Genomic DNA, 19,628 nt, shown 5'->3' with positions numbered 1-19,628 from the left:
TGGCACCTGTCAATGCCAATCCATCAGTGGTTATTAAGAGTTAGATGGGACTGTCTCAAGGTGACTCATTATCCCTTCGGCAGATGTCTCCCAACAGCACAGCTAAAACTCGAACCCACCATTTGCAAGATCACTGGCACTAACCCATGTTCTCACACAATGCAATATGTGAGTTTTGTGAATTTGTTGCAATCAAGTGATAGCCTAAACAAGTGTTGAAGCAGAAATCCTTTGGTCTCACGTTATAGACTATCCCTGATTAAAATATGATTTTATAAATTGGGTTATAAGTAAACATATCTCCCCTCCACAATTATTAATGGTTTCCATGTTCGTCATACTAAATAATTACTTTTTTAATTTCACATGGAGACAGCAGCACCTGTAACAAACTTAGTTGGGTCTGCATTAGCACTCAGCACTGTCATAATTCAGATTCAGTGCCATAATGCAGCTAAATGGGATCTGCTACAATTGCTGCTATAGACAGTCTATAGAAATAAGAATCTAAACACGATTCCAGAATCAGGGATGTATAATTTTAGCATGTTTAATCACATAGCAGACTTGGAGTTAAATTGACTTCACTTGTTTAGAACCATGCGAGTGGAATTGGTCTATTGCGGCAGTAGTGAAGCAGCAGCCAATTTTTCACCGCGTCAGTTTTTATTTTCCATAGACTCGGAAGATATTAGCAAACTTTTAATTCCAAAACAAGTAAAAATGACAGTCTAGGAAATGAACCTCTAAAAGCTTTTGAACTTTCATTCTGCAAGCATGGCAAAAAAAAAAAATAATCAGCAGCCAATTTGGTATAAGCCAGTTTCTACTGGTGTAGACCAGTTTCACCCCAATGACTTCAGGGAATATTATTTTCAACGCTTCAGGCAAATCCTGCATCTAGAAATCTGACTTAAAAATAATTCTTAGCTGTATTTTTAGTGAATTTTCAAGAGTCATGATGTCCTTCAGAGAGCTCTATCAGAAAGCACAAGCCAGTATCAGTGGTTAATCATGGCTCTATATAAGTCTGAGGTGACAAGCCTAAATCATTTTGTGGCTCTGTATCATTTTGATCCAGTCACGTGAGGACCAGTAGTTGGCTGGGTACAAATTACAAACAGATCCTGCACCTCTGAAGAGGCTGTTAAGTTTGCTAGTGCTGGTGCTTCATCATTGTGCAAAAAGAGGGACATCTTCCTAAATAAACTTGTGCTTGCTTTTAACCTGCTTAAGAGCCTTGAACGCCACGTTTTTGACCTGCTATACATTTAACAGGTGATATCAACGTAATTTTCCTGAAACGTGCTGGCAAAATTTAAAAGCTGCACAGGCAAAGCACACAAGAAAAGAGACAACGCAGACCCTTGTTCTGCCATTAGCACATTCTGCTTTCTTACCTTTATACCACTATCAGCACCTCCTTTAGCCCTTACCACTGCCATTAACACTCCTTTTGTCTTTTTGTCCATGACATCTTGGTCAGTCTCTCCTTAATCCCCTCCTATCACTGGCCTTCTATCCAGCTTCACCTGCTCCAGAGTCGCCACCCCCAACTTAAACAGGATACATTCCATCACATTTCTACGTCTCTTTGGCTCTGAAGAAGGGTCATATGGACTCGAAAGGTTAACTCTGTTTCTCTCTCTGTACAGATGCTGAGTTTTTCCAGCATTTTCTGTTTTTATTTCAGCTTTCCAGCATCCGCAGTATTATGCTTTTATCACAGTTCACTGTTTGGAAATATAAGCCTGAATTTTTCCCATGTTGGGCGGGCTCGGCGGGAGCAGGGGGCGGGGTCAGTCACGAAGCCCATTGCCGCCCGCCATTGGCTCTGCGCCGCTATTTTACGCGGGCAGGCCAATTAAGGCCCGCCCAGTGTAAGAGGCGAGTGGTAGCGCAGCGCTACCTGTGACCGTGGGTGGGGGGGTGGGGGGGAAGGGAGAGTCAGGGGTAGCGCTCTTTCACAGAGGGAGATTGAAGTGCTTTTCAAATAAATAAATAAATGGATGGAAAATTTAATTAAACATGTCCCATCTCATGTGACTGGGAGACATGAGAATGGGACATGTTTTTATATTTCGGAATTTAAAAAAAATTTAATTCATGAAATCTTTAGGAAACCTCATCCCGCTCGTGGATGAGGTTTCCTAAAGAACGCGAAGGCCGCTTGGCCTTTTCGCCTTCCCCGCCAACCTTAAGGTTGGACGGGCAGAGTAAACAATAACATTAATTAATTTGTTAATGGCCGTAATAGGCCTATCAGGTATCGACTCCAGTACGCGTCCGCTGAACGAAACATGGCGAGACAGCGCAATGACATCGGGACGCACGCCCACCATCATCGCATGTCATTTTACCCACCGGTGTGTCAGGTCTACCCCCACACTCCGACTCTGCAAGATGATATGCAGCAGATGTAAGTTAGTATTTAAGAAATTTGCAATAGATTTAGAGGCTTAGCAATATTCTATGTGAAAATTGTCATGACCACAGATCATAGCCCCCAAATTACTTACAAACATGTTGAACTTGAAAGTTAGACATGTATGTCCTTTTTTAAAAAAACTGCAAGCCAAAGCTGGCTGAGACTGTAAAGCGCTGGAAAATTCCTATATGGATTTCACGTGACCAACTAGTCCAGAGGATGGAATGTCGCACCTAAAAAGGCGTCAAGGGCTACTTCAGACAGAGACACTTCAAAGGAAAAGATGTGATGCAAAAACTGAAGGTAACCTCCTGTGGTTTCAGAGGTAATGAACTCTGATTATCTTCTTAGCAGAAGGCACCTCCTGTGAGTGTTATATCCCAGACTGTGGACATGACCTAAGTTGTAAGAAAGCAATATCTGGCCGAAAGGCATTTTTGTTTTTTTTCCCTTTTCTGGAATACACAAGAAAAGCGGTTAAAAAGCCAACTGCAACCCTAGCTCTGTGTCCTGGTTTTGGTGTTCCAGGCCTGGTGAGTGAGGATGTACTGCAAAGGTCACAGCTGGAAAACATCAAAGGCATCCCTGCACTCGCAGGTAAAAAAGTCCTCTCTCTCTGATTGCTGGAAGCAAGTCACAAGTCAGCAAAGCCACAGTCGAAAAGGAAACAGGACAACAACTTTAGCTAACCTGCAGAACCAAGAATCTCCAAACTAACTGCTCAACTTCCAAAGTCAGCTCTACCGAATCATCCATCTTAACGGCTGTAACGTTTCATTATCTACTCCTCACGGACCAGACAAAGACTGATTCGTATATCTTTTAACTTTTATTTCTGGATTCACTTCCCACTGCCAATCTGTGTGTATGTGTGTTGCATTTTTATTATTTTTTCTTGCGTTTATTAGTAACTAATAAACTCACTCTTTCTTCAACTCAAGGCAGCCTGGTTAAATTGGCTTCTTTTAAAACACAAGTACATTTGGACTGGGACAAGGTTATCCAAGAGGGAAGGGATCCTTTTTAAATTAACCCTGCTGCAACCAACTGAGGGGGTTGAATAAAGAAATGGGGTCAGTTCATTCGTTCTTGCCCGGCAGCAAAACAATTTGAGGGAACCTCGTCCAGAATCATAACAAATTGGGGGAAACCTCGCCCGGGGACCAGTCATCGCAAAGTTGGTAAACTTGTTTTCTCCTTTAAACCTACATTGGTTACTGCTTCTATCCATGTGGAAAGAATGAAAATGTTCCTATCACACAATAATCACGTATCTTGTAATTGTGCAGCATTTGTCAATTATACACCCAGACAAAAAAATCATTAGAGAACGATCATGTAATATAAACAGTTTTGTTCTACTCTGCCCTACTTTTAAAAAAGAAGTCAATAAGTCAACACAACTTTCATGCATGGAGAGGTAAAGTATAGCTTTTATCTAATTCCCTATACGGTATGTGTAGCGGAACCATATTTTATGAGGAACAGATTTAAGATACCAGCTGATTTAACTTGTGGCCTGCAGTCACTGCCAAATGTGGTAAGCAGTGTCTATTTCCCTTTGTGATCTGATAAATATATTTTTTTTGAAAAGCTAACCCTCATTCTTGTGAAAATTGAAATGTATCTCTGTGCTTCCAGTTTACCTTGCCACATTCCCGTGGAAGTTCTCATGGGCAAACTCGAATTATTCGGAAAAGCTATTTCAAAGCTTACTACACACAGATGATGACTGAGTGTTACCAGCTCTGGAAGCAACTGGAAACTGAAGCTAATGTTGAACTATTCAGGTAAATTAAGCCCCCAGACAGTTCCACATTGGGGAATTCCAGCAATAAAAAGAAATAGAGTTAAATGCTGTACAAGTAGAAGTAAGGATATGGGCTTTTTAGAGTACTTTAAGGGACTAGGCATTACAGGAGTTAAATGGCCCTAAAATTTCCTCCAAAGCTACTGTTCTGCAAAAACACACTGCTTTGGACTGCCTGTTGACATTTGGCAGGCACAGTGTCACATTATTGCGAAAGAGGGGGAAGAACATTAAGTATAAGAGCCGTCCACACCCTTATCTGTTACCTCTTTTTATGTCTGTGCAAACTTTCAACAATGTCAAAATAAATTACCCCTTTGCTATTTTTAGCATTAAGCTTTGCTAGATTGCACCTTAATATTAAGGTTGCTGGCTTGTAGGTTTATTCCTTTAGTTTTGTTTCTCATCTGTTAGAATGAGGAAAAAATTGGGTTAAAATCTAGATTCTATTTACAGTTGGAACTCATCTTCAACATCCTGGGTTTCATCATCAGCCATGAAAACAGAAAACCAGCACAGAAGTTGCTTATGTTGAGGTTAAAAAGCAGATAAATCCTCTGGTTGACCACAGAATTTGCTGTGCCCATGTTTGATGGATTTATTTGTGGTCCTGCTTTGGAGGTGTATCCTGGAAGGTTTGGGCTATCCTCAGTGTAGAGGCACCAGGAAAGGCACTAGATGGGCATAGTTGTGTATGTGAGTAGAAGAAACAGGGAATGGCTCGTGCCTTCTACTCAAACGGCAATAAAGGCTAATATAATTCTCAATTGTACTTTGTAAACTGCTGCTCAAATAATGTGTTATGTCTTTATTTAAGTATAAGTGAGACTTAACTGTTATTAATATGGACAATGAGTGGACAGTTCAAAACTACTCCAAGTTTATCACATCATTACTTTTGTTGGAACATCTCAAATCAGTTAACACAGAAAAAGTGCCCTTTGGAGTGCAGTGACTACTGCTTTGCAGACAAGCTATCATTACCATGATAAAAACAAAAAAACTGCGGATGCTGGAAATCCAAAACAAAAACAGAATTACCTGGAAAAACTCAGCAGCTCTGGCAGCATCGGCGGAGAAGAACAAAGTTGACGTTTCGAGTCCTCATGACCCTTCGACAGAACTAAATAGTAATAGGAAAGGGGTGAAATATAAGCTGGTTTACGGGTTTGGGCGTGGGGGGTGGGGGAGAAGGTGGGGGGTGGGGGAGAAGGTGGGGGCTGGGTTGTTGGGACATAAGCAGTGATAGGAGCAGATAACCAAAAGATGTCACAGACGAAAGAGCAAAGAGCTGTTGAAAGTGGTGATATTATCTAAAAGAATGTGCTAATTAGGATTGGAGCTACTTGCTCGTCCTGCTGTCCTGCAAATCGGACAGCAACGGCTCATAAACAGTTAAATGCAGAAAACAGGAAGTTGCTGTGCTAGTGGCCCCAATTCCCTAGAAACTTTGTTATTAGACCGTAAGACGTAGGAGCAGAAGTAGGCCATTCGGCCCATCGAGTCTGCTCTGCCATTCAATGAGATCATGGCTGATCTGAGAATCCTCAATTCCACTTTCCTGCCTTTTCCCCATAACCCTTGATTCCCTTACTGATTAAAAATCTGTCTATCTCAGCCTTGAACATACTTAACGACCCAGCCTCTACAGCCCTCTGCGGTAAAGAATTCCACAGATTGACTACCCTCTGAGAGAAGAAATTCCTCCTTTATCTCTGTCTTAAATGGGCGACCCCTTTCTCTGAGATTATGCCCTCTTGTCCTAGACTCTCCCACAAAGGGAAACAACCTCTCAGCATCTACTGTCAAACCCCCTAAGGATCTTATATGTTTCAATAAGGTCGCCTCTCATGCTTCTAAACTCCAATGAGTACAGGCCCAACCCACTCAACCTCTCCTCATAAGGAAATCCTTCCATACCCGGGATCAACCTAGTGAACCTTATCTGGACTGCCTCCAATGTCAGTATATCTTTCCTTAGATAAGGGGACCAAAACTGTTGACAGTATTCTAGGTGCAATCTAACTAGTGCCTTGTGTAGTTTTAGCAAGACTTCCCTACTTTTATACTCCATTCCTTTTGAAATAAAGGCCAACATTCCTTGTGCCTTCCCTATTACTTGCTGAACTTGTATGTTAGCTTTTTGGGATTCATGCCGGAGGACTCCCAAATCCCTCTGTGTTGTAACTTTCTGCAGTCTTTCTCCATTTAAATAATATTTAGCTCCTCTTTCCTCCTGTCAAAATGCATAACCTCACATTTTCCCACATTATATTTCATCAGCCAAGTTTTTGCCCACTTAACCTGTAACTAACCTTTAACCTGTCTATATCCCTCTGTAGGTTCCTTGTGTAATCCTCACCACTTGCCTTCCCGCCTATTTTTGTGTCATCCGCAAATTTGGCGATAGTACATTCACTTCACTCATCTAAGTCATTAATATATATTGTAAATAATTGTGGTCCCATCACTGATCCCTGTGGCACTCCACTAGTTACAGGTTGCTATCCTGAAAATGTCCCCCTTATCCCAACTCTCTGTCTTCTATTAGTTAGCCAATCCTCTATCCATGCTGATATATTACCTGAACACTATTGGCTCTCATCTTATTAAGCAGCCTTGTGTGTGGTTCCTTATCAAGCGCCTTTTGGAAATCCAAATATATTACATCTACTAGTTCCCCTTTATCTATCCTGCTTGTTACCTCCTCAAAGAATTCTAATACATTTTTCAGGCATGATTTCAGTTGTGCCAGAATCTCTTTGAGGGACTCTATTGAAATACGTAGAAGGTCATGAAGTAGCTTTACGTATGTGATAGATACATAGTAAACTTGCCAGAAACGCTTAGGACTCGTTTGTTTCACAAAAGCTAACTTTTAAAAGCGAGCAGTCTATTTCCTTCTGATTTTACTTATTGTTGGAGATTTTTTGTAAATGTAATTTTTTAAAATAATACTTTATTTCCATCTCTCTTAGCGCTCTCTCTTGTTCCCCTCATTCTTTCTGTATATAGTTTGGCATTGAATTAAATATTGTAACTTACACTTCCTGGTTCAGACTGCACTGCTCAATAATGATTCTTCAATCTGATTAGTTAAGGAGATACAAAGTTGCTTCCCTGTCCACACTGGTCCCAAACCCCCTATAGGGTTTGCTGCACCAAAATGGCTCTCTTGATTAGAGAACTTGCATGATTCAATGAAATAGCCCACCAAAAATCTGTGTAATGAGCTGCTGGCACTGTTTGTTTAGTACTGATTGCAAAATCTGGCCTAATGTGCCCACATTAAGATAGTAATAACAAAAGAGCTGCAAGGTTGATATTTGTGCCCATAATATATTGTTTGTGAACCTTCTGCAGATACTTGAACTGGGCAGAATGTTACTGAGATTTCCAGTTATATGGTAGGACCATCTCCAGGGAATCTAAATGAGGTGGCACATTTTCCTGATGAGGCATGCAATGGACCATATTTGCCATCATGTCTGCTATTTTATTTCAGCTACAAGTGAGCTGAGCTCTCAGTTCACCCGGCAACAATCTGATTTCCCCATTAGTTTTTTTTTTCCTGGAAATTAAGAAAGTTCCATCGGCAAACTGCCATCAATTTTCACTCTGCTCTTTATCCTTTGCTATTCTTCCTGACTCCTTCACCTGTCAATGTGTACCGCCCACCCACTCGGCCCTGCAGTTCTGCCCTCCCCCTTCCTCTCCTGCCTGCCTCCCACCTTTCCTCTTGCTGCACCTCCGATCTGGTCCTCTCAACATTCATTTCCCTTGCTCGTAACTACCAGAAGCTGATGGCCAATGCCACTGGACAGTCTCCACTCCTCTTGGTGCTCCTCTAAGTTCCTACCTTTGTACACTGAAGATAAGAACTACTATCCCCTCTCCTGAGAATTCCAACCTACATTATATGTAGAGGTGACAACCTGGGACCCTAGCGCTGGGAGTGACACGAAGAGAAGGAGCCAGACTTGCCTGCACAGTAAGCACCCAACTCTGAAGAGAAAGAGTGGAAAAGAGGGGAAAGTGAGGTTGTGCTGTGCTGATTTGTGTCAGAAAATGTTGAGATGCTGCCCAGACCAACCTTCAAGATATCACATTGGCGTCTTTGATTATCTAGCTACAAAATGTATCCAGCAGCAGGTGTCTAATCTTGGACACAATGCTACAATTAATTTGGTTAGCTCTTGCCTGAAGTAAACTAGAACAAAAATGGCTGCTGAAGAAAACAAAAAGAGGCAGAACAATTGTATAAAATCAGACACTTAGCAGGTGACCTGCTGTGTGTTTCCAAAATCTTCTGCTTTCATTTCGGATTTCTGTAGTATTTGGCTCGTGGCCTGATGAAGTTGCAGGTTTCTCTTGAATTTTATTTCAACTCAGTTCCACACAGGCGAAATTTGCTGTGTGCTATGGAACTGCAGTGTGTTAATGGAACAAATTTATCATGAACAGGGGCAGAATGGGAATTTGCACAACTTTTTCAAGATTAGGCGAGTTGCGTATTTGTACAACGCATTGTTAAATGTGTGCAAATCGTCAGGCCTCGCAAAACCCGGTCGATTGTTCCCTAGGTAAATTTCTGATGTTGTCAGGGACTCTTCAGTCCATTCCAACTGAGTGGCTTTCAGTTGTGTCTCACATTTTGCTGTGTGCCATTCACTCTGATGCAATTGTGCACTGTGAGGCGGAAGAGATCGCTGGCTGACAACACCCAGCTTCCCATTCACAGTGACCTGGAAAAACCCTTCACAAAAACGCTTAAAAAAGCATGCCAACCATTCTGATAAACAGCAGTTGGTATCAAGACGGACGGAATCATGCAGCATAAAGAACTCTGGTTTCACCTTCCCCAAAGGCAGTGGACAGGGTATGGATAATGGGGCCACCGGACAACACAGAGCGCAATTGTGGCCATGAGTCCCAGGTCAAGCATTACATCACATCAACGTATCCGCTAAGATATGTTGTGGAACACACCTCATTTCTCCTCTTGGCATCTCAGGAGGTCATTGAATGGATAGACATCTTATTATAAGCCTTTATAAAGTGACCATATGGTCAATTCCAGTAGATTGATGAATCTTTCCACAGAATGGATGGGGCACCTCAGAGTAATTTCATGGGTTGGGGGTGGCACAGAGACAAAGTGAAGGAAAATTGGCATTATCATTCTCGCATTGCAACAATGCACAGCAACTTGGAGGCCATCGCTGTGTAAAAGTCTGGGGTTTAGATTGCCAGACCTGCAGATTGGCAGAATTGTTTTTTTCAAAAATCAAGTTTTATTAAAATAAATCTTCCGCTTCAATCGTTTCAAAGTGCTCGTTCTTGGCAAAGAGTTCCCCTGTTAGGGAGGTACAGTCCTGTGATTTGTATTCACTTGATATAGTACTTTAAGTGCATTCAGCAGAAGCTTCTGACTTCCCCTTGCTTTTAAACAGCAACCAGACCTAACAGAACTTTCTGAGCAATTTGAAAGTTAGTGTCATTTCCTCTGAGAAATGCAGATCAGATGAGCTTGGAGTAGGTTCCAGTGAATCCGGTTCGGTTACATACAATTGTTGAGTGGGTTTCCAAGCTATTCCCCAGCTCTTCTGTTTGTAAATCTTCTGTTTGCCTCCTTTTTCTATTACACCGCCTTATACAATGCAGTCAGTTTGAATAATTGATGAGTGAATGTTTCTGTAAAATAAGCATTGAAAACCCCAAATTATCTTCAGCCCACACCCTTACTAATTTTTGTTACGTAATGTGTATTAATTGCAAATTCGGCTTAAGCAATTCTTTTTCTTGTCAAGTAGGTTACTTTGGGCTGAAAATAGATAATGCACTCACTTTCTGCTTGATGTGTTACTTAACACTTTACAGTTTGAAGAATAATGATTTATCAGTTCACATTCTAACAAATCCTCGGTTGAAAACATTAATCATGTATGAGATGTGAATTCTTGATAAGAATACATTTTTTTTCTTAAACCAACAGTCAGAACTAATAGTTAACTGGGCAAAGCCCATTGAATGCTCACTTCAATAGTTCCTTAATGTCATTTGAGAGCATGTTTGCATGCGTTCGAGAGTATGAGTTTGTGAAAAGCAGATTTTGAATTTTAAAAATAGATGTTCAAAAGGCTCAGAAGAGGAGTGGTCACATGCTTATCTTACAATTTAACTTACAGTCACACACCCTAGGGCTGCCTGACATACAACACACCAACAATAAACTTGTGGTGGACAGTTGTGCTGTCTCACATCAATAGATGGACTCCTATTGATGCCTGAGAAAGACATCCTGCAACAACTGCTGGTATTGCAAGGAACCTACAGAATAAACCCCATGTTCTCTAATTATGTGACTACACCACTGGTATTGTTTAATTCCCTTGGTTAATTAAATTTGCCTGCTATCTTACTGTTCAGTACTTATCTTCGGTAATTGTATTTGCAGGTTTGCTATGATTAGAGCAAGCTGGGTTATTCATTGTACATCACAGATAAGTAAGAACCTTAAATTCTGATTTACTTTGAATTTCATTCATTAAACCCCTAAACTCAGTTTCACTCCCAAACAAAGGGAAATTACAGCCAAAGTCATGAGGACTGACAGCCTAGTCTCGAAGCAACGCCCAGTATTCCCCTCTAACCCCCATTCCCTCCAGCTTTGGCATGTTATATTAATCTAGTTTGAAGCGAATGTCTCAGACCTTGAGATTCAAATACACTTTATGCTCGTAAGGGGGTTTAAAGATGTTAGTTCCATAATAATCTTGAAGACACAGCAAGGACATAAATATACCTTTAGTGTGAAAATGAACCAGAGAAACCGAAATCAGCCGATTTAACCCTCTCCATTTTTAGTTACCTGAATTCAGGCCTGGGAAAGCCACCCTGTCCTGAGACAAGGGGCCTAATTTAATGGTAGATACCTTTTTAACCACGAGCTCTGACTACAGCTCAGGGAAGCGATGGTTACATTACTTTAAAGTATTTTTTTTCTGGGTCAGGAGAAGCCCCTTTTGACTCCCCAGCTACCTTGAGCCGGCCCTGTCCTGTGCCTCTCAACACATACAAAGCTGACCACACCTATTCAACCTAACAGAACGTACGTGAAGCAACAGCAGCATGGTTTAAAGTGGTGTTTAATTGAAATAATGGGGCAATTGGAAACCATGATAATGTAAATAAAGATTATTTGCTAGACTTCCTGAGCCATGGCAGTCTCACACTGATCATTTTTAGAGATCAACTAGTGCATTTGTGGTGCAGATTCCCAGAGAAGATAATTGCCGTTGGATCAGTTGACATCTTTGAAAGGTAAGTGTATTAATATCTGTTGAGACGGAAGACCAAGGATTACAGAGCCATTAATAGCTCTGATTGGTGTTTCTCGGCAGGTAGGGAGAGGGACATAGTGCTAATTAAAATTAGGTGGTGCGGGCCACGTGTTTATGATAGAATTATCAGACACTGAGTAAGTTTTAAATTTATCAGTGCTGGATGTATAACCGTGGGCCGAATATTTAGCTCGCTGGACAGGCCTGTGCTCGACCCGAGCGAGCGTAAAATGACACGCGATGAGGTCAGGCGAGCGTCCTGATGTCATTGCGCACACGCACGATGTTTCGGTTATTATCACGCGAGTTAGCAGCACGCCCGCCGACAATTAAGCGGCCTATTAAGGCCATTAACGTTATAATTAAAAGAAATTTTTCACTGCCCGGCCAACCTTACGGTTGGCAGGCAGGTGAAGCAGCCAGGCGGCCTTTGGATTTTTTGCGAAACCTCTTCCACCGGCTGGACGAGGTTTCGATCAGTGATTTAAACGAAAATTTAAAAATTTCAAACTGATTCCTAACATGTCTCTGCTCATGTGACAGAGTCAAATGAAGGGACGTGTTAACGTTTTTAAATTCTTTATTTCTTATTTTAAAAATCCACAGCACCCCCCCGCCGAGGCAGCTCTGTGCCTCAAGGAGCTTTTACTGCGCACACTCGCGTGCCTGTGTGAACCTCCGCGCTCACACCCCACCCGGCCTCTCGCCAGCAGCGCTGAGCTTCTCACCGCACGCTTCATGCTGGTTGGCCGTTAATTGGCCAGTCACGTGTGAACTCGCGACCGGGGCCCGATTACAGGCGTGGGCCCGTTTCGCGGCTGCCCCCACTTGCCCCGGCCGAGCCTGCCTGACGACCGGAAAATCCTGGCCCACGGTCAGCGGGTCAGGTGTCTATTGCACGGCCCCGGCCACTTCTCATCGCGTGAAGTCAACTGGAAAGGAACCCCGAGGAAAATGGCAATAGGCATCTAGAGAACATGGACAGGCTGGCGGAGCGGGTGGACACATGGAGCGGGTGGACATGTGGCAGAGCGGGTGGACATGTGGCAGAGCGGGTGGACACGTGGCAGAGCGGGTGGACACGTGGCAGAGCGGGTGGACACGTGGCAGAGCGGGTGGACACGTGGCAGAGCGGGTGGACACGTGGCAGAGCGGGTGGACACGTGGCAGAGCGGGTGGACACGTGGCAGAGCGGGTGGACATGTGGCAGGTGTGACAATGCAGAGAAGTGTGAAGTGATGAGTTTTGCTGGTAAGGTTGAAGGGAGACAGTACATGCTAAATAGTACAATTTTAAAGGGGGCGCAAGAGGAGAGAGACCTAGGATGCTTTGTGCATGAATCTTCAGGGTACATGCACAAAGATGGTTTAGTAAAGCAGTTAATAAACCACAGGGCATCCGGGGCTTCATAGAGGCATAGAGTACAAGAGCCAAGCAGTTATGCTAAACCTATATAAAACACGAATTCGTCCCCAACTGGTGCATTGTGCTCAATTCTGGGCAGCAGATTTTAGTGAGGACATAAAAATGCTGGAAATACTCAGCAGGTCCAGGAGCACTTGGGGAGGGAAACAGGTTTCAGGTCTGTGACCCTCCACTGGGACCACCCCAGCATGTTCTGTTTGTATTTCAGATTTCCAGATCAGGGAAGGATGACAGATTCATTGTGTTTTTATGAGAATCAATGATCGTTTCATGGTCAGTGTTACTGAGGCTAGCTTTATATTCCAGATGTATTAATTAATTGAATTGAAATTCCACCAGCTGCCATGGTAGGATTCGAACCCATGTCCTCAGATCATTGGCCTGTGGGCCTCTAGATTACTAGTCCAGTGACATTACCATGATGCCACTATGAAAAAGTTACATTGAGTCAAATAAACTGTAACTGGGGTTTTAAGAGCATGCCAAGTTCACAATTACTGCTAAACAGCCCTATTGGCCATGAAAAATTAATTTTATATTTGTGGAAGGTCAAATTTCTCCACTATGATAAGATTCAGATTTTTTAAAATAATTAAAAAAAAATCTACTTATGATGTTTCAGCTTCTACCTTAATCTCCTTTTATGACCCTCATGCCGATCATTTATTTCAGAGTGAAAAATTTTAATTAAAGAGCAAAAAATTCAGTGCCTTTTACTTTCTGGTTTGCTGTCTGTTAGAAAACCTCAGTGTGATTGGCTGCTTCCCCCTTCTTGATTACATCATTGTTGCTGGATGCCAGAGGACCCCTACAGTCATTGCAAAATAAAGGGAAAAAGATGAAATTCCTGCCAAGGTGATAGCTAGATCTTTGTGGGTAACTTTCTTTGAGGTCAGCGGCGAGTGTCTATTACCCCTGCAGGATCATGGAAAAGAACACGTAAATGTATTTTAACTATGTGGGGTGGTCGGGAGAGGGAGTGTTATTTATTGAGCAATCCTAGTGCTGCAGCAAGATAAATGGGGTTTGCCTGCTTTTCAACTGGCAGGAGGTGGCCGTGGGAACATAAGCAGCTTCTCGAGGGTCGGGTGGTGGAGAGGGGGCAGGGAGTGGGGAGGGCCCACGGAATTTTATTCTATTTAATAATTGGCCCTAATAGAAACAGTTTGCGAATAGGATTAATGAAGCATATCTGAGTGAAGATCTCGCCATCCTAGATTCAAACAACTCTTTATCCTAAGCGGAACTGTGGAAAACAGCAATGGATTAAATATATTGTTTTCTGCATTATTGCAATGTGCATTTTGATGAATTTGTTGTAGCAATCTCAAATGTTTTGCGTTACGGTTCATTATGATGTAAATACAAAATGCCAGACGATTTCCTACTTAACCCGCTTTAGGCCATAATCTATCATGTTATATGTTCCAGTTCTGTGTTGCAGTGTGTCAGTAAGCCTGAGATGCAATTTAAGTAATCTTCATCCAAAGCTTGGATGTAAATGTCCTGATTAGCCTTTCTATCACCTTTGGTCATTTCACACAGCATTTACAAATTGGTTTTTGGTTGGTTGCTGACACCACTACTATTCCCCCTTGTTTCTTGTTTATCTAACCTTTCTCAAAGAAAATTTAGCCAATGCCAACAACATTCTTACTGAATAGCTGGCTGCATGGTATGTTATATTAAATTGCTTTCCTGTTTCTATATTGTCCTCTCTGCTATAGGAGAGACAGATGTTTTGCTGAACAAATGTGCATAGCCGCTATCAATATAAATCTGCTTTAAAGAGCAGTGGACGATTCCCCATACATTCTTCTTCCCTCTGTGGTCAAACGTTCACACCATAAGCCATTCATCCAAGACCCAGGGAAAAAATTTATCCAGCAAAGAATGTTGCGGTCTGAACAAGGCCAAGGTTCAAGCCAGGCAGTTCTGCCTGGATGATTTGGTCAAATTTTCCCAGAAATGACCCACAGTTTTTTCTCCGGGCAGCCTGGACATATCTGAATGAGCAGATAAGAAATAGGACAGGAGGCAAATTGAATTTCATACAAATCATAGGCTCCCCTGACATCTGGCTGATTAAAGCAGTGAGTGGCTGAAGTATCCAAATCAGAATGTTCCGAGGTTCAATCCCTAATCTGTGATGTTAGCTGATCTCACGTAGGGTATTGGCAATTTGCCTCCAGATTGGGATAGGGAAGTTCTGCTGAGGTTCCATCTGACCACTAGAGAGTGACTTTGGCTGGACGGTCCACTAGCACACACTGTGGAGACGCAGTTACGAAGAGTTGCCACTAGGCTCCAGGTATCAGAACAACTATGATCCTTGCAACCATACCCAAGCAAGGATCAACAACTTCTGAAAAGGTAGGAAAGAGGGAAAGCAACTGATGGGGAGAAAAGTAAAAAAAATACATTATCAGTGAGCAGTTCTATTGTAATGCATTTAATCTTGTGTTTATCTGTAGACAAACAGGTCTTTTGGTTCTAGGCAAAGAAGGGAACCCAGAATTTCAAACTATGAAGTCGACATTGGTTGAAAATAAGATCCCGATGGAGAGTTTGACATATGAAGAATTTTCAAGGAGATTTCCACTTGTAAACCTTCCAGAGGAAGAATCTGCTGTTCTTGACAAATCCGCTGGAATCTTGTATGCTGATCGAGCTTTAAAGACCCTTCAGGTAATGTCTTGTACATTTTTTCATGGGTTATTACACCAGCTAAAAATCATTTCCAATGTTTAAAAATAGTAGAAACTAGGATACTCAGAGTCCCATTTCCTTTTGCAGTCAAACACTTCAGCAGCTTGTTCAACATCTCCCTGTCAAATGTATTAATTCTATGTGCTTTATTTTAGAATGATAGAGCTGCATTCTGTCCCTTTAAATCATTCTAGGTCAGAAATAGTGTGTTCAAATCCTCCCAAGGTTCATGGGATTACTGTGTGGTACTGCACTAGCAGGACCAGAAGGTCCCAGGTTTAATACCTTATTGATGGTGCATTATTTGATTTTAGCTTGGTCAGCGTATGGGTTCTAAGGTTGGCCTCAGCTTGCCTGGCCTTGGGGTGGAGAATAATGGGTCAAGGCTTTGAGTTCTGGCTACCACTCATTGAGCTTTGCAATTTTCGATATTGAGTGAAGGCTACACAAAACCCCGCTGTCATGATCATGAGAAAAAACTTGTATCTTTCACAATTCAAGGGTGTCTAAACGTGCTTCACAACCAATAAAATACTTTTAGAAGTATAGTCACTGTTGTAATGTAGGGAATATGTCCGATTTGCACACAGCAAGATCCCGTTAACTGCAATGGGATATAAACCCGTTAATCTGTTTTTTAATGTTGGTTGAGGGATAAAAATTGGACAAGACACAGGGAAAGAACTCCTGCACTCTTCTTCAAATAGTATCATGGGATCTTTTATATTCATCTCATCCAAAAGACATCCACGACCACTACCGTCCAGGAGGACAAAGGTTACAGATACATGGGAACACTGCCACTTGGAAGTTCCCCCCCTTTTCTTGGAAAAATATACTTTATACATAAAGTACCTCAAAGAACGTTACAAATCATTTCAAAATGGCCACCACAAAAGTGAAATCATGTTCAAGTTTTCCACATAGATCATGAGGTGCTTCCATACAATCAATAAATATTACAGACATTTCAACATGGCCATTAGTCATACAGTTCAATGCGATTTAAGTTATATACATAGATCAGGTTGCACTCTGAAGTGCTTCAACACAATTTTGACACATGTAATATTCAATGTGGGTCATGCAGCCCGAGGGGTCTCTACAATTCCCAGCCTCTCGGTGCACTATGGCAGAAAGGTCTTAGACAGCGACCCTTCCCCATTGCGCCTCTGCGGCAACTGCCCCAAGCTTTAGTGCGTCTCTCAGCACGTTGTCCTGGACTTTGGAATGTGCCAGTCTACAACACTCAGTCAGGGACAACTCTTTGCACTGGAAGACCAACAAGTTTCGGGCAGAACAAAGAGCATCTTTCACCGAGCTGATGATCCTCCAGCTGCAGTTGATGTTTGTCTCGGTGTGTGTCCCTGGGAACAGCCCGTAGAGCACAGAGTCCTCTGTCACAGAACTGCTCGGGATGAACCTCGACAGAAACCACTGCATCCCTCTCCAGACCTTCTTTGCAAAGGCACAATCCACAAGGGGGTGAACAACGGTCTCTTCCCCACCACAGCCACCTCGAGGGCAACGTGCGGAGTGGGTGGAGAGTCCTTGCGTGTAGGACGGATCTGATAGGGAGCTTCACCAAGCTACGTCTTGGTGCTTGTTGGAAAGTTCTGGCGATGAGGCATTCTGCCAAATGACTTTGACAGTCTGCTCAGGGAACCATCAGGATCCACCCTCTCCTTTTCCCTCAGGGCCTCTAGGATGTTATGTGCTGACCACTGCCTGATGGACGTGTGGTCAAAGGTGTTTCCTCTGCATAAATTTTTCCACAAGGAACAGGTGGTACAGCATGGTGTAACTATTTGGAGTGTTCCACAGCAGCCTGGCCAGACCCATCCTTTGCAACAGTGGGCACAGGTAGAACCTCAGCACGAGGCGACACTTGGTGTTTGCGTACCGAGGGTCTACACACAGCTTGATGCAGCCACATACAAAAGTGGCCATCAGGATGAGGGAAGTTCCCCTCCAAGCCACTCACCAGCCTGACTTGGAACTAAATCGCCATTCCTTCACTGTTGCTGGGTCGAAATCCTGGAACTCCCTTCCTAACAACACTGTGGGTGTACCTACACCACATGGACTGCAGCGGTTCAAGAAGACAGCTCACCACCACCTTCTCAAGGGCAGTTAGGGATGGGCAATAAATACTGTCCTTGCTAGTGATGCTCAAATCTCATGAATAAAAAAAACTCAGCCTGGTTTAAAATTCCCTAATTTGCGTGTTGTAGGTGAGCTGTAAATGGAAAGTGCCTGAAATAGGTAGCAACCCTTGAGAGGTCAGGAAGTACTGTAGGTGCTACTACAGCAAGTTTTCATAGCCTGAAGTAACTTACAAAGGTTCCTTAGTTTTGTTTTAGCTGAAAGAACAAATGTCAGGATGTTCAGTAACATTTCTGGTGACAGTCATGGAATCAGCATATAAAGTGGTGCAAATTTCATGGAATATAAATGGTGCCATAGCGGTTTCTGAAATACTTGTGTCAATGGAAGTGTGAAGAAATCAAGGAATACTTCATGTGCAAATGCCAGGAAGCCAATTAAAATATTATCTGTGGCTCACATTTTAGGCTTGATAAACTGAGGAAACTCCTCTTTGTAGCCTACGTCTTTAAAATTATTATTCAACATTTTGTGCGCTGAGCATTCTGTAGCTCAAGAAATGTAATTTGCGAAGCAGTAGTTCTAAACTGTGCTTCTGACAGGTTATCTCCATGTGGAGCCTTTTCCCCTCTTTTCTGATATATAAATGTTTCTATAAACTTTCCTTGGAACAGTGGGCATTTCAGGAAGGGGAGGGAGAAAGGGTATCAAATGGAACCGTTTGCTACAAACCATGAATTATATACAAAGAGAAAATATAATCAAAGCCTCGAAGAAGTGATGGAGTATTCGGTTTTGAAAAGGGGAGAAAACTAAGAAAAATACTGTTTTTGACTTTAAAAATTTCTGTCATTTCAATAATGGAATAACAGTTATTTGATCCCATCTCTCGTTCTTTTATTTGGTTCCTTTGTTCATTTTTTTGTGTTTCACACCGAGGTTTTCAACTCTGATCAGAGTTACTTACGCTGGGACAGAGACCAGAATAGGGTTGAGAGAAGGGGAATATAACAGGAATATACAGGTGTACAGTTTCAAAAAAAGTCAATTGTAATCCACCTGGGTGTCTAGGAAATATCCTATCCCAATCTAACTCTTGATCAACTAGAACATATTTATCCAAGATATTTATATTAATAGATATTTATTCAAAAGTCTCTTGAATTTGAGATACAGTTCACCCTCACTATTTCCCTTGGCAATTCATTGTATACAATCACCACCCTCTGCATAAAGTACTCAAATCTACATCTTTCACTTCAGCAGGAATAATATCTGGATGCAATTGAATAGCCTCCTGCATTTGGGATTTGCTTTGGCTATTGGACTGTTTCCTCATCCAATTACCGTGGACTCATTGGCTAATTTTATTAGTAGTCTTCAAAAGCCAAATTCATATGCTTCAGCTAAACGGGTATTACCCTGACATATTCTGAACAGCAACTGATTGAGATTAATCTATAGTAAACTTACTTAGGTAGTGGTTCAATATTAGAACAGCAGTGTGGAAATAACAACTTTCTACCGACGTGTATGCTCATGAATTAATTTAGATACTTAAGACTTAGTTATTAATGTGGGTATCTTAGCATGAAAGCCTACAAAGAGCCTATTCTGTACTCTCTCAGATCACTTTACAAGTCTCGCATTCTAAAACTCTCTTGGGCCCAATTTTCTTTTGAGCAGTGAAAGTGCAAATAAGTACCCCTCCTTTACTTCTTCCTGACATGGTGGGATGGTTTTGGGCTGAGGGAGCAGAATGAGTGTGGAATGCCCTCACTGGCCTTAGTTTGGGGCATCTTCACTC

The 19,628-nt window shown here is 42.2% G+C and overlaps 1 protein-coding gene across 1 annotated transcript in view; it reads left to right on the top strand.

Annotated features, from left to right (window-relative positions):
- Positions 1 to 19,628, top strand: part of pipox (pipecolic acid oxidase) — a 69,114-nt gene that overhangs the window by 10,486 nt on the left and 39,000 nt on the right. Inside the window, exons 2-3 of the mRNA XM_041196726.1 lie at positions 4,070 to 4,218; positions 15,481 to 15,694. Of these exons, the coding sequence (XP_041052660.1) occupies positions 4,070 to 4,218; positions 15,481 to 15,694 (363 nt within the window). The remainder of the gene's footprint in view (positions 1 to 4,069; positions 4,219 to 15,480; positions 15,695 to 19,628) is intronic.

This window comes from Carcharodon carcharias, chromosome 10, assembly GCF_017639515.1.
Source record: "Carcharodon carcharias isolate sCarCar2 chromosome 10, sCarCar2.pri, whole genome shotgun sequence".
NCBI classification, from domain to species: Eukaryota; Metazoa; Chordata; class Chondrichthyes; order Lamniformes; family Lamnidae; genus Carcharodon; species Carcharodon carcharias.
This window is presented reverse-complemented; position numbering and strand designations above follow the sequence as displayed.